The sequence below is a fragment of the Boleophthalmus pectinirostris genome, unplaced genomic scaffold, assembly GCF_026225935.1.
Source record: "Boleophthalmus pectinirostris isolate CB_2022bp ecotype Guang Dong unplaced genomic scaffold, ASM2622593v1 HiC_scaffold_19, whole genome shotgun sequence".
NCBI classification, from domain to species: Eukaryota; Metazoa; Chordata; class Actinopteri; order Gobiiformes; family Gobiidae; genus Boleophthalmus; species Boleophthalmus pectinirostris.
In genome coordinates this window covers 32,186,927-32,204,579 of record NW_026571140.1, presented here as the reverse complement: position 1 = coordinate 32,204,579, position 17,653 = coordinate 32,186,927, and the positions used below count along the sequence as shown (strand labels likewise).

General features: G+C 37.1%; 1 protein-coding gene across 1 annotated transcript in view; it reads left to right on the top strand.

Moving 5' to 3' along the window:
• The window catches only part of fbn1 (fibrillin 1), a 194,972-nt gene that overhangs the window by 78,327 nt on the left and 98,992 nt on the right, over positions 1 to 17,653 (top strand). The window contains exons 12-24 of the mRNA XM_020938886.2: positions 33 to 188; positions 574 to 693; positions 2,064 to 2,189; positions 3,920 to 4,042; positions 7,653 to 7,775; positions 12,327 to 12,479; positions 13,323 to 13,376; positions 13,522 to 13,647; positions 14,212 to 14,337; positions 15,353 to 15,472; positions 15,836 to 15,973; positions 16,060 to 16,110; positions 16,925 to 17,050. Coding sequence (XP_020794545.2) covers positions 33 to 188; positions 574 to 693; positions 2,064 to 2,189; positions 3,920 to 4,042; positions 7,653 to 7,775; positions 12,327 to 12,479; positions 13,323 to 13,376; positions 13,522 to 13,647; positions 14,212 to 14,337; positions 15,353 to 15,472; positions 15,836 to 15,973; positions 16,060 to 16,110; positions 16,925 to 17,050 — 1,542 coding nt within the window. The remainder of the gene's footprint in view (positions 1 to 32; positions 189 to 573; positions 694 to 2,063; positions 2,190 to 3,919; positions 4,043 to 7,652; positions 7,776 to 12,326; positions 12,480 to 13,322; positions 13,377 to 13,521; positions 13,648 to 14,211; positions 14,338 to 15,352; positions 15,473 to 15,835; positions 15,974 to 16,059; positions 16,111 to 16,924; positions 17,051 to 17,653) is intronic.

The window sequence follows — 17,653 nt, the reverse complement described above, 5'->3', positions numbered from 1 at the left end:
AATTGGTGATAGCATGTGCTTATTGTCTTCAGGTCCTGTTATTATCCAAACCCAGAACATCACAAACATGTGCCAGGCCTACAGGAACCTGTGTCTGAACGGCAGGTGCATCCCTGTCCCCGGCTCCATCGGGTACAGGTGCGAGTGTAACATGGGCTTCAGGCTGGACGGGCGTGGGGAGTGCATCGGTGAGTCTAAACAGTGAAATACATTTAAATGAACAATATTTAGGGCAGTATTTCAGATTTGAATCAAGATCAAGAGTCATTCAGTTATTAATTTTATGCTTGGGTCCTTTTAATCGAGAGCTCTACAGACTCTTGATACATTGATAAAAATGACCAGAGTGTACAGCATCCTTTCATCCATTCAAACCAGACATAATAAAAACATGTTAAAACACAAACCTCATAAAATTATCATGTTTTAGTTAGAGAAAATATAACTGAATCAAAAATCTAGGTAAAAGTATTGATGTAAAAGGAAATTATATGTACACAGACAAACTTGCTGTTGTAAAATTAATATGAAATGGACCTTGTGTGTGATTTTGTCTGCTTTTTTGTTTTGTAGATGAAGACGAGTGCGAGAGGAGTCCCTGTGTTCATGGAGAATGTGTGAACACCCCTGGGTCATACATCTGTCAGTGTCCAGTCGGATTTCAGACCACGGCCACCAGGACTGAGTGCAGAGGTAAAAGCCAAAGAAACACACAAAGAGATAGGCCTGTCACGACAGCAAAGTCTGAAGTACCATATATTGGTACAGGATAATCCCAATGAACCCTTTTTTAAAATACAGTATCATTAAAAAGCATGAGCTACACCAAACAAATACCAGTAGTTAGTCCCTGGAAGTAATTTTTTCATCCCTCTACAACTCAATTTTACCGTATTACATGAAAAATACCAGACACCATCCCACTATTGTAACAAAAATATGCACTTGATAAATACTGACCCCAAAATACATTGTTCCAGCTTTCATATACTGAAAGATAAGGACAGGCTGTTAGAGTGGTATTTTCATTATTTAAACCTAGTAAGTTAATCTTGGAAATAACAAAAAGAAGTTCCTATAATTTTCCTGTCAATACTCTGCCAAACCAATTTTAACATTTTTGGTTTATTGTTTTCATTTATGATTTACACTCTTTTATTGTCTTCATTTATTTGTGTAGCACTTTGGAAACTGTCATGTTTATAAAATGTGCTATATAAATAAAGTGGATTGGATTAATAGTTTTTAGATTAACTAAAATGGAACTAAAGTAAGACAGAAATTAAGATATTTTCGTTCACTAAAAGTAATGATTTTTGTCTTTAACACTGCTGCTAAAGGCTGAACGCTGAAAAGACTCAAAATCATCCTCGTCTTGAAAATACTACAATATATAATTAAAAGTCTTATATTACAAAAAATGACTCTTTTGAGCTTTTAGCCATGTTAGAATGTTGTTACCTCTTCAAAAACATACCTGGAGTTGTGTTTTGTTTTATTCACACATTTTTGAGAAACCCTTAGTCTGTCTTCATCTCCAAAGCTCAAAATGCTCTGTTCCACCTTGTGATGTCATGAAGCAGTAGTTTTCAAGTTTACAGCAACTTGTTGCCTTTAGTTCAGAAGAGATTGGAAATTCCAGAGCTGAAATGATCCAAATGATTCTAGCAAAGGTGTAAGTGTCTAAAAACTCAGTGGAGCATTTCCTGTATTACCGCATGACATCACAATGTGGAACGGAGTGTTTTCAGTTTGAGAGAAGAACTCAGTCTAAATATACAGAGTTTGTGGGTTAAACATGTGTAAATGAAAAAAACACAACTCCAGGTATGTTTTTGATGAGGAAACATTATAACATACTGTAGATCAGAAAATAACGTAATATAGACCCTTTAAATAGATCTATATTTTCAACTAACTATTTTGCAAATTGCTTGTTTTTCCCAAATCACAGATCCCTAATTTCCCAGAGTAACTCATGGTCAGATGGAAACTGTAATATTAGATAAGGCCATGGCTCAGCTTCACAGTGTGCTGACAGGAAATGTCTGTGTCGTTGCCAGATTTGGACGAGTGCGTGGCGAATGGGCGCATCTGTAACAACGGGCGCTGTGTGAACACTGAGGGGAGCTTCCACTGTGTGTGCAACGCCGGCTTCGAGATCTCCACAGATGGAAAGAACTGTCAAGGTCTGTCAAAGTTTAAGTTTCGCTCAGAGCCAAGATTCATATTTGTACAATTGGTCTGTTCATTGGAATCAGTGATATGATGTTTTAAAGCTGCAGTATGCAACTTTTTGGTTGAGGATCCATCTACTAGTTGTTTTGATGTCACTGTTTTGCCTCGAATATTCCACAGTATGACATTAAATAGTTCTACATTACAAAATACCTAGAACAGCATACATTCTGACTGTGAGCAGGGTTGCCTCTCCACAGATCTGACCTCTAAGTTGGTCTGGTTTGGTCTCCATGAAGATAGAAAGATTTAACGCCATACTGTGAAACATTCCAGACCAAACATTTGTTCATGGACAAAAGTATTTGACAGATCCTCCACCAGAAAAGTTACACAATGCACCTTAAGTTTCATTCAGAGCTGAGATTCATATTCAGTGGTTTCAGGACATGATGTTTTAAAAACGTTTTGGTTTATTAGCCCATTCAGAAGATGTAATATTTTGATTTCAAATGATCGGTTTTGAGGTTAATAGCTTAGTCAACAGTCCAGTCGTGAAGGCCAGACCTTGGAGAGACAGTCCTTTGTGCTTCCTATTCGAATGTAGAGTCACCTGGAAAAACAAATAATTAGACACTGATGTAAGAGTTCAAAGGATTCTTATACGAGACTTGAACATGTTGACATATTAGTCATGTTTCTGCATTACTTAACATAGGAGTAATGATAGAGGTACGTGCGTGTGTCTTTCATTAAGTCAGAGTTTAGTTTATTAGTGTTATGCTAAATTAATATTATTTATAATATTGTCTGAATATGTATTTTGTTTTATTTATTCAATGAGTTCAAGTTAGTACATATTTAGGCCTCTCCAGAGTAAAAAAAAAAAGCTCTGTTCCACCTTGTGGCGTCATTTGGTGCTAATAGTAAAAGCACTTGCACCAATGCTGTTTTATCTGTCCAGAAATCGGTGCTGAAATATGCATTTATCAAACATAATTTTTATCTGTGAACCTTGCAATACTAAGGGTGCATTCATTCACCTTGTTTGGTCCTTTATTTCTGCTTTAGTCCTGGTCTAGATCCATTTTTAGCATTTTAGTCTCACAATCATTATTTTAATGTGGTTACTGTGAAAGTGTAAACGCACCCTGAAACTAAGAAGTGCTTTGTGTTGCATTTTTTGTATGAAAAGCACTCTATAAATAAAGTTTGATTTGATTTGATAAGATGTCCAGATATTAATGTGAATAACATGAATATTGCATCTCTTCTCTCACCGATGTTGGGGAGAAACTACATACGTGTACCGAGAATACATATTCTGTATAATAATTTTGAGTATAGTAACTGTATTCAAGTATAGTTACAGTTATATCTGGTGGTTACTTTTTTTTTAAATCAAAGGAATACTTGACCACATAATTTGGACTTCAAACTGCACGTTATCAGTGAGGAAAAACAGAAAACACTGTTCTTGTGCTTTTTTGATTTTTACTTTTCTGGTTAGTGCTTGGGATCGTTTTAAACTGTGAAACAAATATGAGCAGTTTTTGATCTTATGCTGTATGTTTACTCTATATTTTAAATGCAACTCTGTGTAAAAGTATTCTAAGTATTCAGAACACAGTATTCTGATTGGACCATGTATCAGAATATGTTACAAAGTACATTTTAATGCAGGTATTTTGTATTCTGTAACTAAATACATTCTGAAAGTGTTCTTCACTGTCTCCCACAGACCAGGACGAGTGTCTGATCCGAAACATGTGCTTGAACGGCCTTTGCATAAACGAGGATGGGAGCTTCAAGTGCATCTGTAAACCCGGATACCTGTTGGACACGAGCGGGCGCATGTGTGTCGGTGGGTCCATGAACACATCACCGCACTTTATAGAGCGTGCACAATCCTCACTGACTGCATCATTACATTGGTCTGGGGCCAAATGCTTCCTCTGACCCTTATTCTCAGCTTGTAACGGCTATACTCTCTGGCATGTAAGCGAGCACGCCTTTGCACTCTGCTCGAAAATCCCCCCGAAAATCTGCTGGAAAACCCCTGGACGTCCTGGCAGAGCAGCTGTGCATGTGAGGAGAGGGGCCGCCTAGAATTAAAATCACAAACTAGCCCTACATAAAGTTAAAGTGCATGTGATGGGTTTTTATGTTTTATCTTATTATTGCAGTTTGGTGGGGTAAGGCGAGTGGTACAGACTAGTAGTAGTAGTCTGTAGTTTATTCGGTCATTTTACAAAAGAAAAGAAAAGAAAACAAAACAAAACATAGACTAAAATCCCATAGATCATGACCGAAAGGTTTTAGGCTGAAGTAAAAAGTACTTATAATGCCAAACCCTATTAAATAATTCCAAGAAAAAATAGCAAATGCAAATTACAATATCACTTATGACTTGCTGTATATATAAGAGGCAAAATATAAATTAAAACTAACATAATTTAAGGCATAATTCATTCATTCCAGAGAAGAGCCCTGCACTCGCGGGACCTGACACAAAACAGTGCTGCGCAGGATACATTTTGAAAGCTCACTGCGGGCGCGGGCAGGTGCGATGATAAACTGTTATCCCGCAAACTAAATATGAATGTAAAGTTAAATATACAAATGATTAATGTGTGCCTATCATGCATTTTGTGCTGGATGTTTTATTTGATATTAATAAAAACATTTTAGGCAATCTAAACTTGGGGATGTGGTCTAATCTCGCGCACATTTTTGACAATTCCTTTCCGCTTCTCCGTGTTTGATAGAGCTTAAGAAAACGAATGTCCCCATCTTGCGGCACTTGCAGGCGGGAATGGGACACAGTATCACAGATGTGGGCTAGCCTGATTCATCAGCCCTTTTCATTTTGTAGAAACCGTTTTATCTCGCAGCATTAGAATTCGTTCCCTCGACAGTAAGCGGGTACAATTTTCATTTAACCAATCGCTGCTGTTTGATCGTGATGTATGTAATGCGCCGTTAACTGGGCTAATTGGTATATTAAGCATTTTCCCAAATCCCATAGGAAGAAGGGCAATAACATCTTTCCCCTTGATAAAATTCACCAAACATTCTCTTTGTTCCGTCTTTAAATCCTCGATCTTGGAAATTGTTACCAACACTGAATGTATGGCTCTTCGCTGATTGGCTGGTGTCCGAACTCGCACTTCTGGAGTTCCTGACCTAGTCGCCAGAGAGAAATGAAATTGAGCAGAGGCACTAGGTGGCACCAGCCTGGCTAGATGTGGGTGGGAGCGGTACTGAAAATTCGATTCCGCGCAGACCTCTTTTCCAGAGCTCTATATCTTTCAAAACATAATGCTTTATATTCTTTTTTAAATGCTTCTACAGTGTTACACTTTTCTAAAATCATCACTCAGTTATTCCATATACTCACCCCTCTAACAGAAACACAATCACTTTATTTCTTAGTTCTTATCTTCACAAAGACTAATGAAAGTAGTTTTACACCAGTTAAAGATGTATTTTCTAACTTTTCTTCATGGAGCTCTTATTGCTTTGTCTTGAATGTTTCACAGTATGTCATTAAATATATCAATCTGCATGGAGACAAGCAAAAGATGCCACCAAAGTATTGATTAGATCTGTGGATAGGAGACCCCTGTAAGAGTACATGTTGTTCAAGGTATTTGTGAGCAATAAAAATACCTGTAATTGAAGAAATGCAAAAAATATAATGCCATATTGTGAAACATTATAGAAAAAGCAAAAACTCCTCTTTCGAAAAGTTTCATCGTGCTCATTTAAGCAAAATAAGTTGTCTAACCTGTCTTATGCACTTTAAATGGAAAATCATTTGGCTGTCTAATAAAAGTCTATGCAGAAATGCCATGTTAACGTTTGGTCCGTGAAATCATTAATTGAGGAAAATTAATGACTATTTCATATATTTAAAAAAAATTTAAAAACGCGTCTTTGCCAACTGAGCTCTGGGTCCACAGCCTTGATCTCAGTCTCTGGCTCGGTTTTGTGGTCCAAAGTAAACAAACAGGAGACGAGGGTGTGGAGCGTGTGCTGATGTCTACAGTCATTTGTGAAATAGGTTTTCTTAGGGGACTTGTGGTTTGAGTGTTTCTCTGGATCCTTCAACACGCTTAGACAAAACAAATCATTACTTCAACAGTTTGGTCCATGCCAGCTGTGCATTTAGGAGACAGAGAGAAATGAAAGAACTAACTCAAAGCGCGACACGGTGGTTCAGGTTCAGGCTCACTGTTCAATTTGTTCCAACGTTGAATAATTGGTTTGGGAGTAATTTAGTGTTGATCTTCAGTGAGACAGAAAATGAGGAGCTGGAGTTGAGTTAGTTACAATGTATTCACCGTGAATTTGGCAGCAATCAAAAGCCATTTACAATAGATCCAAGACCAAAAAAAAAAACAAAACTTGCCATGCAACAGTGAACTTAGGCAGGAACAGGAAATCACGTGACTGTGGTAATGTTCCAAAATGGCAACTTGTTCGACTCTGGAGCTCATCAAAGTCCGGTCTTTTATTTCCAAACGATTGGGTATTCATGCACAAGGATGCACTGATCCAACTTTTTCATTTCTGATACAGATTCCGATACTATGGCTTTAGGTATCTCCCAATACATGCATCCCGAATTTTGGACTTCCGGTCATTGCACAATGCATACTGGGAAGGATCCTTCGAAAAAGTGAGCATCAAATCGCCATGTTTGATTTCCCAGTGAGATGCGTCTCTTGTCAAAGCCAATCTAGTTATGGAATTCAGACATCGTAATTGTGCAGTTGTTGGATGTCCTAACAGCAGAAAACGGCACAAGAAATGGGCTTCGGAAGTTTGTGAACTCCATAACTGCAAAAGGGAATCAGATCTGTGTGACTGCAAACCTCCGTTCGAGAGTTTGCAGCGAACATTTTGTATGTGGAGCACCAACAAAGCAAAATCCCGTTTGTTAAGCGAGAGGTACAGCAGACAAACAGGCTGAGCTCGCACTTTCTTGTTCGACTGACTTTATAGCAACATCATGTCTTGGTTGCTTTGCAGTGGAAATTGTTTCTCGGTGAACAGCTGGCGCCTTTCGCTTTGGCATTGACTTCTTAAATTTGTAACCAAGGTTGAGTGAGGGATCGAGGTTTTGCTCGGTTGGTGCTTCACATACAAAATGTTCACTGCAAACTCGGGATGATTTCTCAGGCAGCCAAAGGCTTTTTTCATCCTTCCTGTGTATCAATACTGCCCATCTCCAAGTTTAGATTTAGATTTTTTTTTTGTTTTTGCTGTAAAACTCTTTTTGACTGACCAAGGACTGAGCCAATTATACCGATAGATGAAACGGGGTTAGAAGCATGAATTGAGACAGAAAACTCAAAAAAACTGACCTAAGCTGTTACGCTAATGAGACCTGCCACGCGCTACTAGGACTTTAACCTTAGTCTTTACCTTACTAACAAATGTATTAAAAATCTCTCTGTGTGTTTCAGATATTGACGAGTGCGAGTCGCCGGGGATGTGTATGAACGGACACTGTGTGAACACTGAGGGCTCCTTCAGGTGTGAGTGTATGGCTGGGATGGCAGTGGGCCTGGACGGGCGCATCTGTGTCGGTGAGTCACTATATTCAACAGAAGAGCAGGGGCATTCTGGGAAATACTATTACTAAAATAATACTTCTGCACTTTCCAGTTAATTTATTACTCAGTGTACAAAATATTATGACCAGAATTGATTTGATTCATATTTTGAAATATTATACTGTTTTCTCATCTATTTTATGATGTTGTTTCCTCATCAAAAACATACGTGGAGTTGTGTTTTGTTTCATTCACACATGTTTAGCACGCAAATCTTCTTCCACCTTGTGATGTCATGTGGTAATACAGGAAGTACTGCACTGTGTTTTTAAACTCCATACACTTTCACTAGAATCATTTGGATAAGTTCAGGTCTGGGATTTACAATCTCTTCTGAACTGAAGGTCAAAGGAGCTGTTGAATTGAAAACTACTGCTTCATGTCATCACAAGTTGGACCAGAGGTTTGGAGGTGTAGACCAAGCTCCTGGGTCTAAAAATGGCTGCCCGTTCAAATCAATAGGCTGAGCTCAATGGCGCATGTCTCCAGATTAACCTACCCAGGCCAGGAGCATTCAGTGGCTCCCTGCCCATTGAACACGCTGTCTGTTGTCTTAAAAAACATGTTTCTTAAGACAAAAGATGGATTTTGAGCTGAGAAAATAGGTAAAAATTGCCACAAAATCTGACCTTTTTGAAAGCCGTAGGTGCCTCGTCAGCCGAACATGAGCAGTTTATGATTACATTGCCCTCTATGAGAAAAATTAATTCTGGGCAGGAGAGATTTTTCCGCTGAAGTTCCAGTGAGCAGCCACTACGCCAACTCAAGACAACTACAAGCAGCAATACTCTATCCAGTTATTTTAATAGATCCATGATGTAGACAGACTAATAATAAAAGATTACTATGTTCATGAAACAAAACACAACTCCAAGTATGTTATTGATGAGAAAACAACATTATAACATTATAACATGGCATAACCATTAATTCTGCATAATGTAGGACCTTTAAAATGAAGTTTCAGTGATTTCAGATTTTATAAACACATTTAGGACGATTTGAGCACATTGAGAAATTACTAAAATATTAACAGCTGAACTATTAGAATAATCACAGAACATGTTTGGAGAGTGTTAGCAGCCTGTTTACATAATAAGACCCAATGAAGATGTGTTTGTATTGTTTATAGAGGAAATTATCTTCTCTAAATATTTACAGTGTTTGTGGTTTACTAATTACAACTATTTGAACTGTAATTTCGTATGATAACGATTAGTCTTGCAGCTCTATTAAACACTGCAAAAAGAACAGTTAGTTGTATTAGCTGAATGCACATAGAAATTAAACGGCCTGTATTATGATATTTTCTTCGTTATAATCTCATCAAGAACATACTAGGAGTTGTGTTTTGTTTTGTTCATGCATGTCTAACACACAAACCTGCCCTTCCATCTTGTGATATCATGTGGCAAAACAGGAAGTGCTCCAATTTGTTTTTAAACTCCATACAGCTTCATTAGAGTCATTTGGATCATTTCAGATCTGGATATACCGAACAATTAAAGGTAAAAGATAGCTGTTATCTTGAAAACTACCATCGAAAACCGAGATCACAAGGTGGAACAGAGCATTTTAAGCTTTGAAAATGTAGACCAGGGATCTCCAACCTTTTGCATCCAATGAGCTACATTTAGAAAACGAAAATACCGAAAAGCTACTAATTTTAGCGATCGCAAGAGATTGAGTGGATATAAGTTGGCGAGCCTTAGATGCTGTACAGTTAGATGCTTTAAAACGTAAAACCACAGAGTTCCCACGGTCATGGAAATCCTGGAAAAGTCATGGAAATTGAAAATGTAATTTTCCAAGCCTGGAAAAGTCATAGAATTGTGTAAATTCAATGAAAGTTTTGGAAGTTTTAGTATCTCTTTTACGCAACTACAGCGTTCTCTTAAGTTCTCATTAGGCTGATTTTTCATATGCACCGTTTGTTTAAAAGAGACGACAATAAACGCACTGACAGTGTTTTGAATGTTGAAAAACTATAATACCAAACCACAAGGTGAGTGGAAAAGGGTTAACATTTCATATTTAGCCCTAAAATTATGCTCAATTCTAGACATGTAGGGTGCTGTAAAGTCATGGAAAATTAACATTAGGTCATGAAAAAGTGAACTCTGAAACCATTAGCCTTTTATTAGTGTACAAAGTTCAAAATACCACATTTACAATGGTAATTAATCTAATTTGAGTTATTCAGTATAATACATAATTCAGAAATCCTTTGGTGAGCTACTTATAACAGAGTGGAGAGTTACTGGTAGCTCCCGAACTACAGGTTGGAGACTCCTGATGTTGACAGACTAATAATAAAAGATTGCTCAAACGTGTGTGAATGAAACAAAACATTCCAGGTCTGTTTTTGATGAAGTAACAACATTTTAACATGGCTTAAAGCTCATAAGAGTCAATTTTGTGTAATAAAATCTATAATTAATTGATATGAGGCGTTTCTTTCAACCTTGTTTTCAGTGTTTTGACTCTTGCATTTTGCACAGTCCAGCAGCCACGACATTTTCCCACTTTTCCCATTGCCTGCAAATGATCATTGTGCTTTGTGTATTGACTTGTTTGCATTACATTTGCCAAGATGATCTCAGTCTAGAAAAATGCATCAAATTCTTACATATTCCACACAACAGCAGTTTATTTGTGCCCATGTTGTTTATCCTGCCCAATTGCCTTGCCTTTTTCAGCTTAACGTGGGACTAAACACCTAAACCCCACTCACAACCACATTTCACATAGAGCTGCTTAAATGGGCAGTACCTGGAGAACTAAAGGGGAAGAGTAAAAAAGTGAGGGGAGAGGAGGAGGAGCAGGGTCTGGGGGTATAAGGAGCAGTGTGATTGGTCAAACAGGTACCCACGCTTCAAACTCCGCCCCTGCAGCCAGATGTTTGTACTCAGAAATACCAGGCTATAATCTGGACAGTCTTTTGTGATGTCACCAACTACTGGAAAATGGCCACTGAAGGCAGCACAAACTTACATTTAAGTGTTTTTAGGTGTGTTTCAGACCAGAAAGCTGAAAATGTACTTAGTTAGTTTGTATTAAAATAGCTAAAAAGGATTAAGTGCAGTAAATAATGCTATTAAATGTCCTATATTACATAAAACTGACTCTTGTGAGCTTTAATCCATGTTATAATGTTGTTACCTCATCAAAAACATATCTGGAGTTGTGTTTTGTTTCATTCGCACATGTTTGATTGTAGGGGTGTGCAAAAATATTGAAATATCGATATATCATATCGTTTAATGTGACGATACTGCATTGATATCTTGAGCTGCTGTAGTATTTTTTGGTATATTTTATTAAATTATTTTGTTACAGCGCTACAGTTTTGTCGCTTGTTTAATGGAAGGAAACTCTTTTACGCAACACATTTGACATTTTCAGTTTTAATGATTAAAATGGGTGTTTTTCATATTAATTTTGCACAAGAAGTGGTTTAACAAAGACTTTTAGTATCACAGCTATTGTTTAGCCTTTATTTTTTCATTAAACCATATTGAATCGATTTGAAATATATCGTACTGAATCGAAAGTGCACTGTATCGAGATATGTATCGTATCGTGGCCTATGTATCGAGGTATGCATCGTATCGGCAACTTCTGAATGATACCCAGCCCTATTTGAGAAACCCTTTATTATTAGTCTGTCTACATCTCCAAAGATCAAAATGCTCTGTTCCACCTTGTAATGTCATGTATAGGGCTGGGTATCATTCAGAAGTTACCGATACGATACATACTTTGATACACAAGCCACGATACGATACATATCTGGATACAGTGAGTTTACGATTCAATACATATATTTCAAATCGATTCGATACAGTCCAATTAAAAATATTAAATTATGGCTGTGATACTAAAAGTCTTTGTTAAACCACTTCTTGTGCATAATTAATATGAAAAACACCCATTTTATTCATCAGAACAGTGAAAATGTCAAATGTTTCACCTAGACGAGTTTCCGTGCTCTGAAAAAATAATAAACTGTAGCACTGTAACAAAATAATTTAGCAAAATACACCAAAAAATATTCTTGACAATATTATCAATACAGCAGCCCACAATATCGATATTGTATCACATCACATTAAACGATACGATATATCAGTATTTCAATATTTTTGCACACCTCTAATCGTGTAGTGGTAGTTTTCAAGTTAATAGCGTACTTTTACCTTTAGTTCAGTAGAGATTTGCAATTCCATGATTCTAGCGAAGGTGTATGGAGTTTAAAAGCACAGTGGAGCATTTCGTGTATTACCACATGATGTCAGAAGGTGGAACAGTGCGTTAAACATGTATGAATGAAACAAAACACAACTCCAGGTATGTTTGTGATAAGGAAACAACATTATAGCACAGAAAATAGCATTATATATCCTCTTTAAAACACCATATTCACAGTTTAGTAACAAAAAAAAAGTAGATTTAGGGTCTAGTTCCTCTTTAATGTCTCACCTCAGTTCTCACACACTGTTTTGATTTTGCTTTTTGGTGCAGACACACACATGCGCAGCTCCTGTTACGGTGGATATAAGCGAGGCCAGTGTGTCAGACCGCTGTTTGGGGCAGTGACCAAGTCCGAGTGCTGCTGTGCCAACACAGAGTATGCCTACGGAGAGCCGTGCCAGCCCTGCCCGCCACAGAGCTCTCGTGAGAAAACCCAAACTAATACAATCCCACGTCCCTCTTGCACACGAGTCGAAATTAAAACATATTGGTTAGAGTATATATGACAGGTTTGAGGTTTTTCTAATTATTACTGGGTTTTGTGGGGTGGTATCTGTGGTAAATAGTTATTCCGTTAAACAGTTAAGTGGTAGTTTGTGGAAAAACTTTAAGAAGAAAAGTACAAAAATACAGGAAGTAGTGGTAGATTTTCAAAAGGAATACCTCTACCAATGTCATCAACACATCTTTATGTCATCCAAAATTTAGGGACAGGCATTTTTATAGCATTTTAAACATAAATGAAACTAAATATAGGTGTTATAATCTCCTTTTATTCATTTAATCATAACTTTTGTGTAATTTACTCAGGTTATGGCTTGTTACCTAGCAACATTATTGTTGCTAGGTAACACTGAAATCAACCAAAAAGTAAAAGTAAAATAATAAACTTCATCAAAATTAAATAAAACTGGGAAGATTTTATTTTTTTTTTTTTTTGTAAAATTTTAAATATAATGATGTTAACTACATTTTAGTGAAATTAGTAACAAATAAAAAAATTTAAATAGTAAATGAAATGTAAAAAAGTAGTGTATTTATGTGTTAGTGTCTTAGTGTTTTGCATAATAATAACATGATCTCTGGTTCATTTCCTTGACCAGATCAGCATATAAGAAGCCAATTTACCTTACACACTTCTCTTAAGTCTTAGTTTTATTTCACTTTAGACACAGCAAGTAATACACAACAACTTTCATAATTTAGCTGATTTTTTTTTTGTCAAATGCTTTTCAATAAATTATTTTCCATCTGTTTCTGTTGCAGCTGAGTTTTTGGCCTTGTGTCCCAACGGAGGAGGCATCACTGGCGATGGGAGAGGTAAGACAAGAGTTTGTCATTTGAATAAAACAACCACATTTTTTACACAACACTGTCATTTTATGATCTCAGTGGGGGTATCCTGGTTGAGTTAATACAATAAATGTAATCAATGCAATATAATAATACATGTTTTTGTTTGCAGATATTAATGAGTGTGCTCTCGACCCTGACCTCTGCCAGAATGGAGTGTGTGAGAACATGATGAGAACCTATAAATGCACCTGTAATGAAGGTTTTGAGGTCGACCTGACAGGCAAAAACTGCATAGGTGAGTATGACTGCAATGTTTGTAAGAATTATTACGGAGTCAATATGGGTAATGAGATGAACAGAAGACATCATTCAAAAGAGTATCATGCTTATTTTTGTACAATACGGCAACTCAAAATGATCTTTTTAACAAATTCATGTCATATTTACATCATATTTTAATTCATAATAAAAAACAAACAAACTTACAATAACTTTTCAGTTGAAGCTTTTTTCAAGGAATATATGTCATGGTCATGTTTTATGTTATGAAATGCCTCAAGAATATAGTTGTTGTTGAAATAAACGACTGTTATTTTGTAAACAGTAGAGACAGGGAGCTGCAGGGTGCGGTTCATTGAGAAAAAAAAAAAAATCAGGCACTTACTTACTTACAAAATATTCAAAAGCCTTTATTGTGAGTGGGCAGGAAGCATTCAAAAACACACCCATTATTATACACTGTTATTTTGTTTTTCATAATCACTGTTGTACATGGCATTGTATATTATATTGCAACGACATTACAAATGCTTACCCACAATCCTTCAGGACACTGTTTAAATCTTTCCTTGTCCCTCAGACATTGACGAGTGTTTGATGAACCGGCGTCTGTGTGAGAACGGTCTGTGCAGAAACACTCCGGGCAGCTTCACCTGTCAGTGTCCCAAAGGATATCGCTTTGACCCCAACACCGACGTCTGTGAAGGTCAGATTTATTTCAACCATACATATTTTTTAATCATACTATAGGACAGGGGTGTCAAACTCATTTTGGTCCAGGGGCCGTATCCAACCTACTTTGATCCCAAAGGGGCCGGATCAGAAAACTCATGGCATATATAAAAACAAAAATTGCAATAAGTTCAAATATTTGTGCAGAGAAATTCAAATCTATTACAGAAATATTTTTTAATTGATGAAATCTTTCTTTTGCAAAATATTATGATATTATGAACAACCTGAAACTAAAAAAAAAAAAAAAAAAATGCAATTCAACACAATGTTTTAACATGAAATTGTATGCAAATAGGAATAAGTCTATTTTTCTTGGAAAATCCTGCACTCGGCGTCCACTTTTCTCATTTTAGACATTTTTCTGATGTCCTTTAAGAGCGTTTGGCAAGAGCCAAGTCTTCATTTGTGCTGCTCTGGTGGGAGGGGCCACGCACAGAGGCGCTGGCGATGCTGCTGTGCTAAGCATCGCAGAAAATTACCAACATTTTAATAAAAAATATAATTAAAATATTTTAGCAGAAAATCTGCCGAGGGCCAGATTAAAGGTCTTGGAGGGCCGGATCTGGCCACCGGGCCGTATGTTTCACACCTGTGCTATAGGATATTATTTTGGCTGCCATGCTTGAAAAAAGAATACTGAACATCATATCCTTACTTTTGTAGATAATCATTGGCTATTTATTTTGTAAATGTCTTTAATTGGCTCATTACTTGTAATATATTTCAAGACTTTGTCATTTTTTTAGTTCTTTTTTTCTTAATGTATTTGGGCCTGTACATGTTAACAAGCCGCTTTTGTGAATACAGCAGATTTAGTTTAGATTTACTTTCCATGCACAGTCCCAGTTCTTTTCCATTATCCAAACAAACTCACAGTATTTAGAAGTCACAGATAGCTGTTATATGCAAATAAAAACAACTCAAATCACATGCATATGCACAACAACAAAAAGTACAGTGTAAATTATAATTTGTTTTTATTTCAGATGTGGATGAATGCACGTCCAACCCCTGTATCAATGGAGACTGTATGAACAGTCTGGGCTCCTTCGTCTGTCTCTGTTCTGCGGGTAGCACCCTGGACAACACCAAACTCGAGTGCATAGGTAAGAAATCATTTATGCAGAGCTCAAATTAAAAGTGCACTGTGTAACATTTCTATTGGAGGGTCCGCCACCTGTGTGTCTCCATGGGAATGCTATTGCTTGGTCTAGTAAATCCCACAGTATATATTAAACCAATCTATGACGAGGGAGACGAGGAGGTTACAGCACTACATTACAGTTCAGATCTGTGGAGAGTCGCCCTGTTCACAGAAGGAATTGCTGAGTTTTGGGTCAATAGAAACACCTGTGATGACTAAATGCTAGATGTATATGTTTAATGTCATACCATGGAACATTTCAGACAAAGCCGTAATATCTCCATGGAGACAAGCATCAATACAATGTTTTTTGTTTTTTTTCCAGAGACGACCAAAAGCACGTGTTGGCTGAAGATCATCAATAATCGCTGTGAGGTGAACATCAACGGAGCCACACTCAAGTCCCATTGTTGCTCGACGCTTGGAGAGGCCTGGGGCAGCCCCTGCGCCAAGTGTGAAAAAGGTACATACATCGAAAAGAAATAAATCAACACTGGATACATACATGTGTACATGTGTTAAGGTAATGTTTTTATATTTTTATTACAGATCCCATCTGTGGAAAAGGCTATGCAAGAGTCAGAGGGAACAACTGTGAAGGTAAGCTTTAATATTTTACCACTATATATTTAGTAGTACAGTAAGTCAGTTGATCCAGAGGTTGTTGGTTCGAATCCGACATAAACATCATTGGTTGAGCGGTTAGACCCATTGACCCACAGGTTGGCAGTGCAATTCCTGCTCCCACAGATGAATGCTGTCATTGTGTCCTTAGGCAAGACACTTAACCCACCTCACCCGCAGTGTACAGTGGTGTGTGACTGTGTTTGTGAACGTGTGTGTGAACGTGTATGTGAACGTGTGTGTGAATGTGTGTGTGAATGTGTGTGTGAATGGGTGAATGGTTCCTTGATGTGCCTTGAAGCGCTGTATAAAAATGTGACCATTTACCATTTGCATTTTTCTTATGATACAAAAACAGTTCAGCATTTAAACCAACAGCAAAACTACCCTTTCGCCTTTTAAGTATTAACAATTATTCTTGAATTTATTTACATCAAACTGACCTCATCTGTCAGAGCAGAGTTTTGCTTTAGACTGATTCAAACCAGCAAATGTCTCAACTTGCTCATGTCTTGCACTGGCAACAAATATATTTGCATCCCCATGTTAAAATACATTTCATTTCAAAAACAAAATCTCATTAACAATAAAACACATGCTGTACCTGTCAGAATAAAGATAAAAGTCATATTGGGTTACAGATCTGCTAACAAATAGAAAATCAGATATATTATTAAAACACGTTGTACATCTTAAAATTATGTTAATAAAATATGCTAAATGTTTTGCTAAGATCCGTGGCAAAATGTTGTGCAATTTCATCTGTAATCATTAAATATTTCTTTTTCAGATGTGGACGAGTGTCAGATTTTCCCTGGCGTTTGCATCAATGGCAAATGTGTGAACACCCAAGGGTCCTTCTTCTGCCAGTGCCCCCCGGGGATGACTGTGGACGTGAGCGGCAGGATGTGCATCGGTGGGTGGTTTTCTTATTAAAATGCAGTTTACAGTTTGGTAATGGTGCAGTAATGGGAGGATATTAACTTAACAAGGTGATAATGGAGATAGTTAACTCTACTGAGGCTAGACCTGACCTATATTACACCAAATTGGCTCTCGTGAGTTTTTTAGCCATGGTATAATGTTGTTACCTCCTCAGAAACATACCTGGAGGTGTGATTTGTTTCAACCACACATGTTTGAGTCATTCTTTATGGTCTGTTCCACCTTGTGATGTCACCAATCAGTAGTTTTCAAGTTTACATCTAGCTTTTACTTTTGTTTGGTAGATTTTGGCAATTGCAGGTCTGAAATCATCCAAATGATTCTAGTGAAGGTCTACTGAGTTTAAAAACACAGTGGAGCACTTCCTGTATTACCACATGGCATCACAAGTTGGAACAGAGTTGTTACGTATTACGATCCAGCTCGTTGTGGTCAGGGAAGTAGCAACAAAACCAAGGTGGAAAATGGATTCAATTAAATAATGTTTAATTAACAGGAATGTAAAAGGTAAACTTAACAAAACAGGCTAAAATATGTACAGACAAAACCTAAACTAAGAAACAAAACAAGCAGG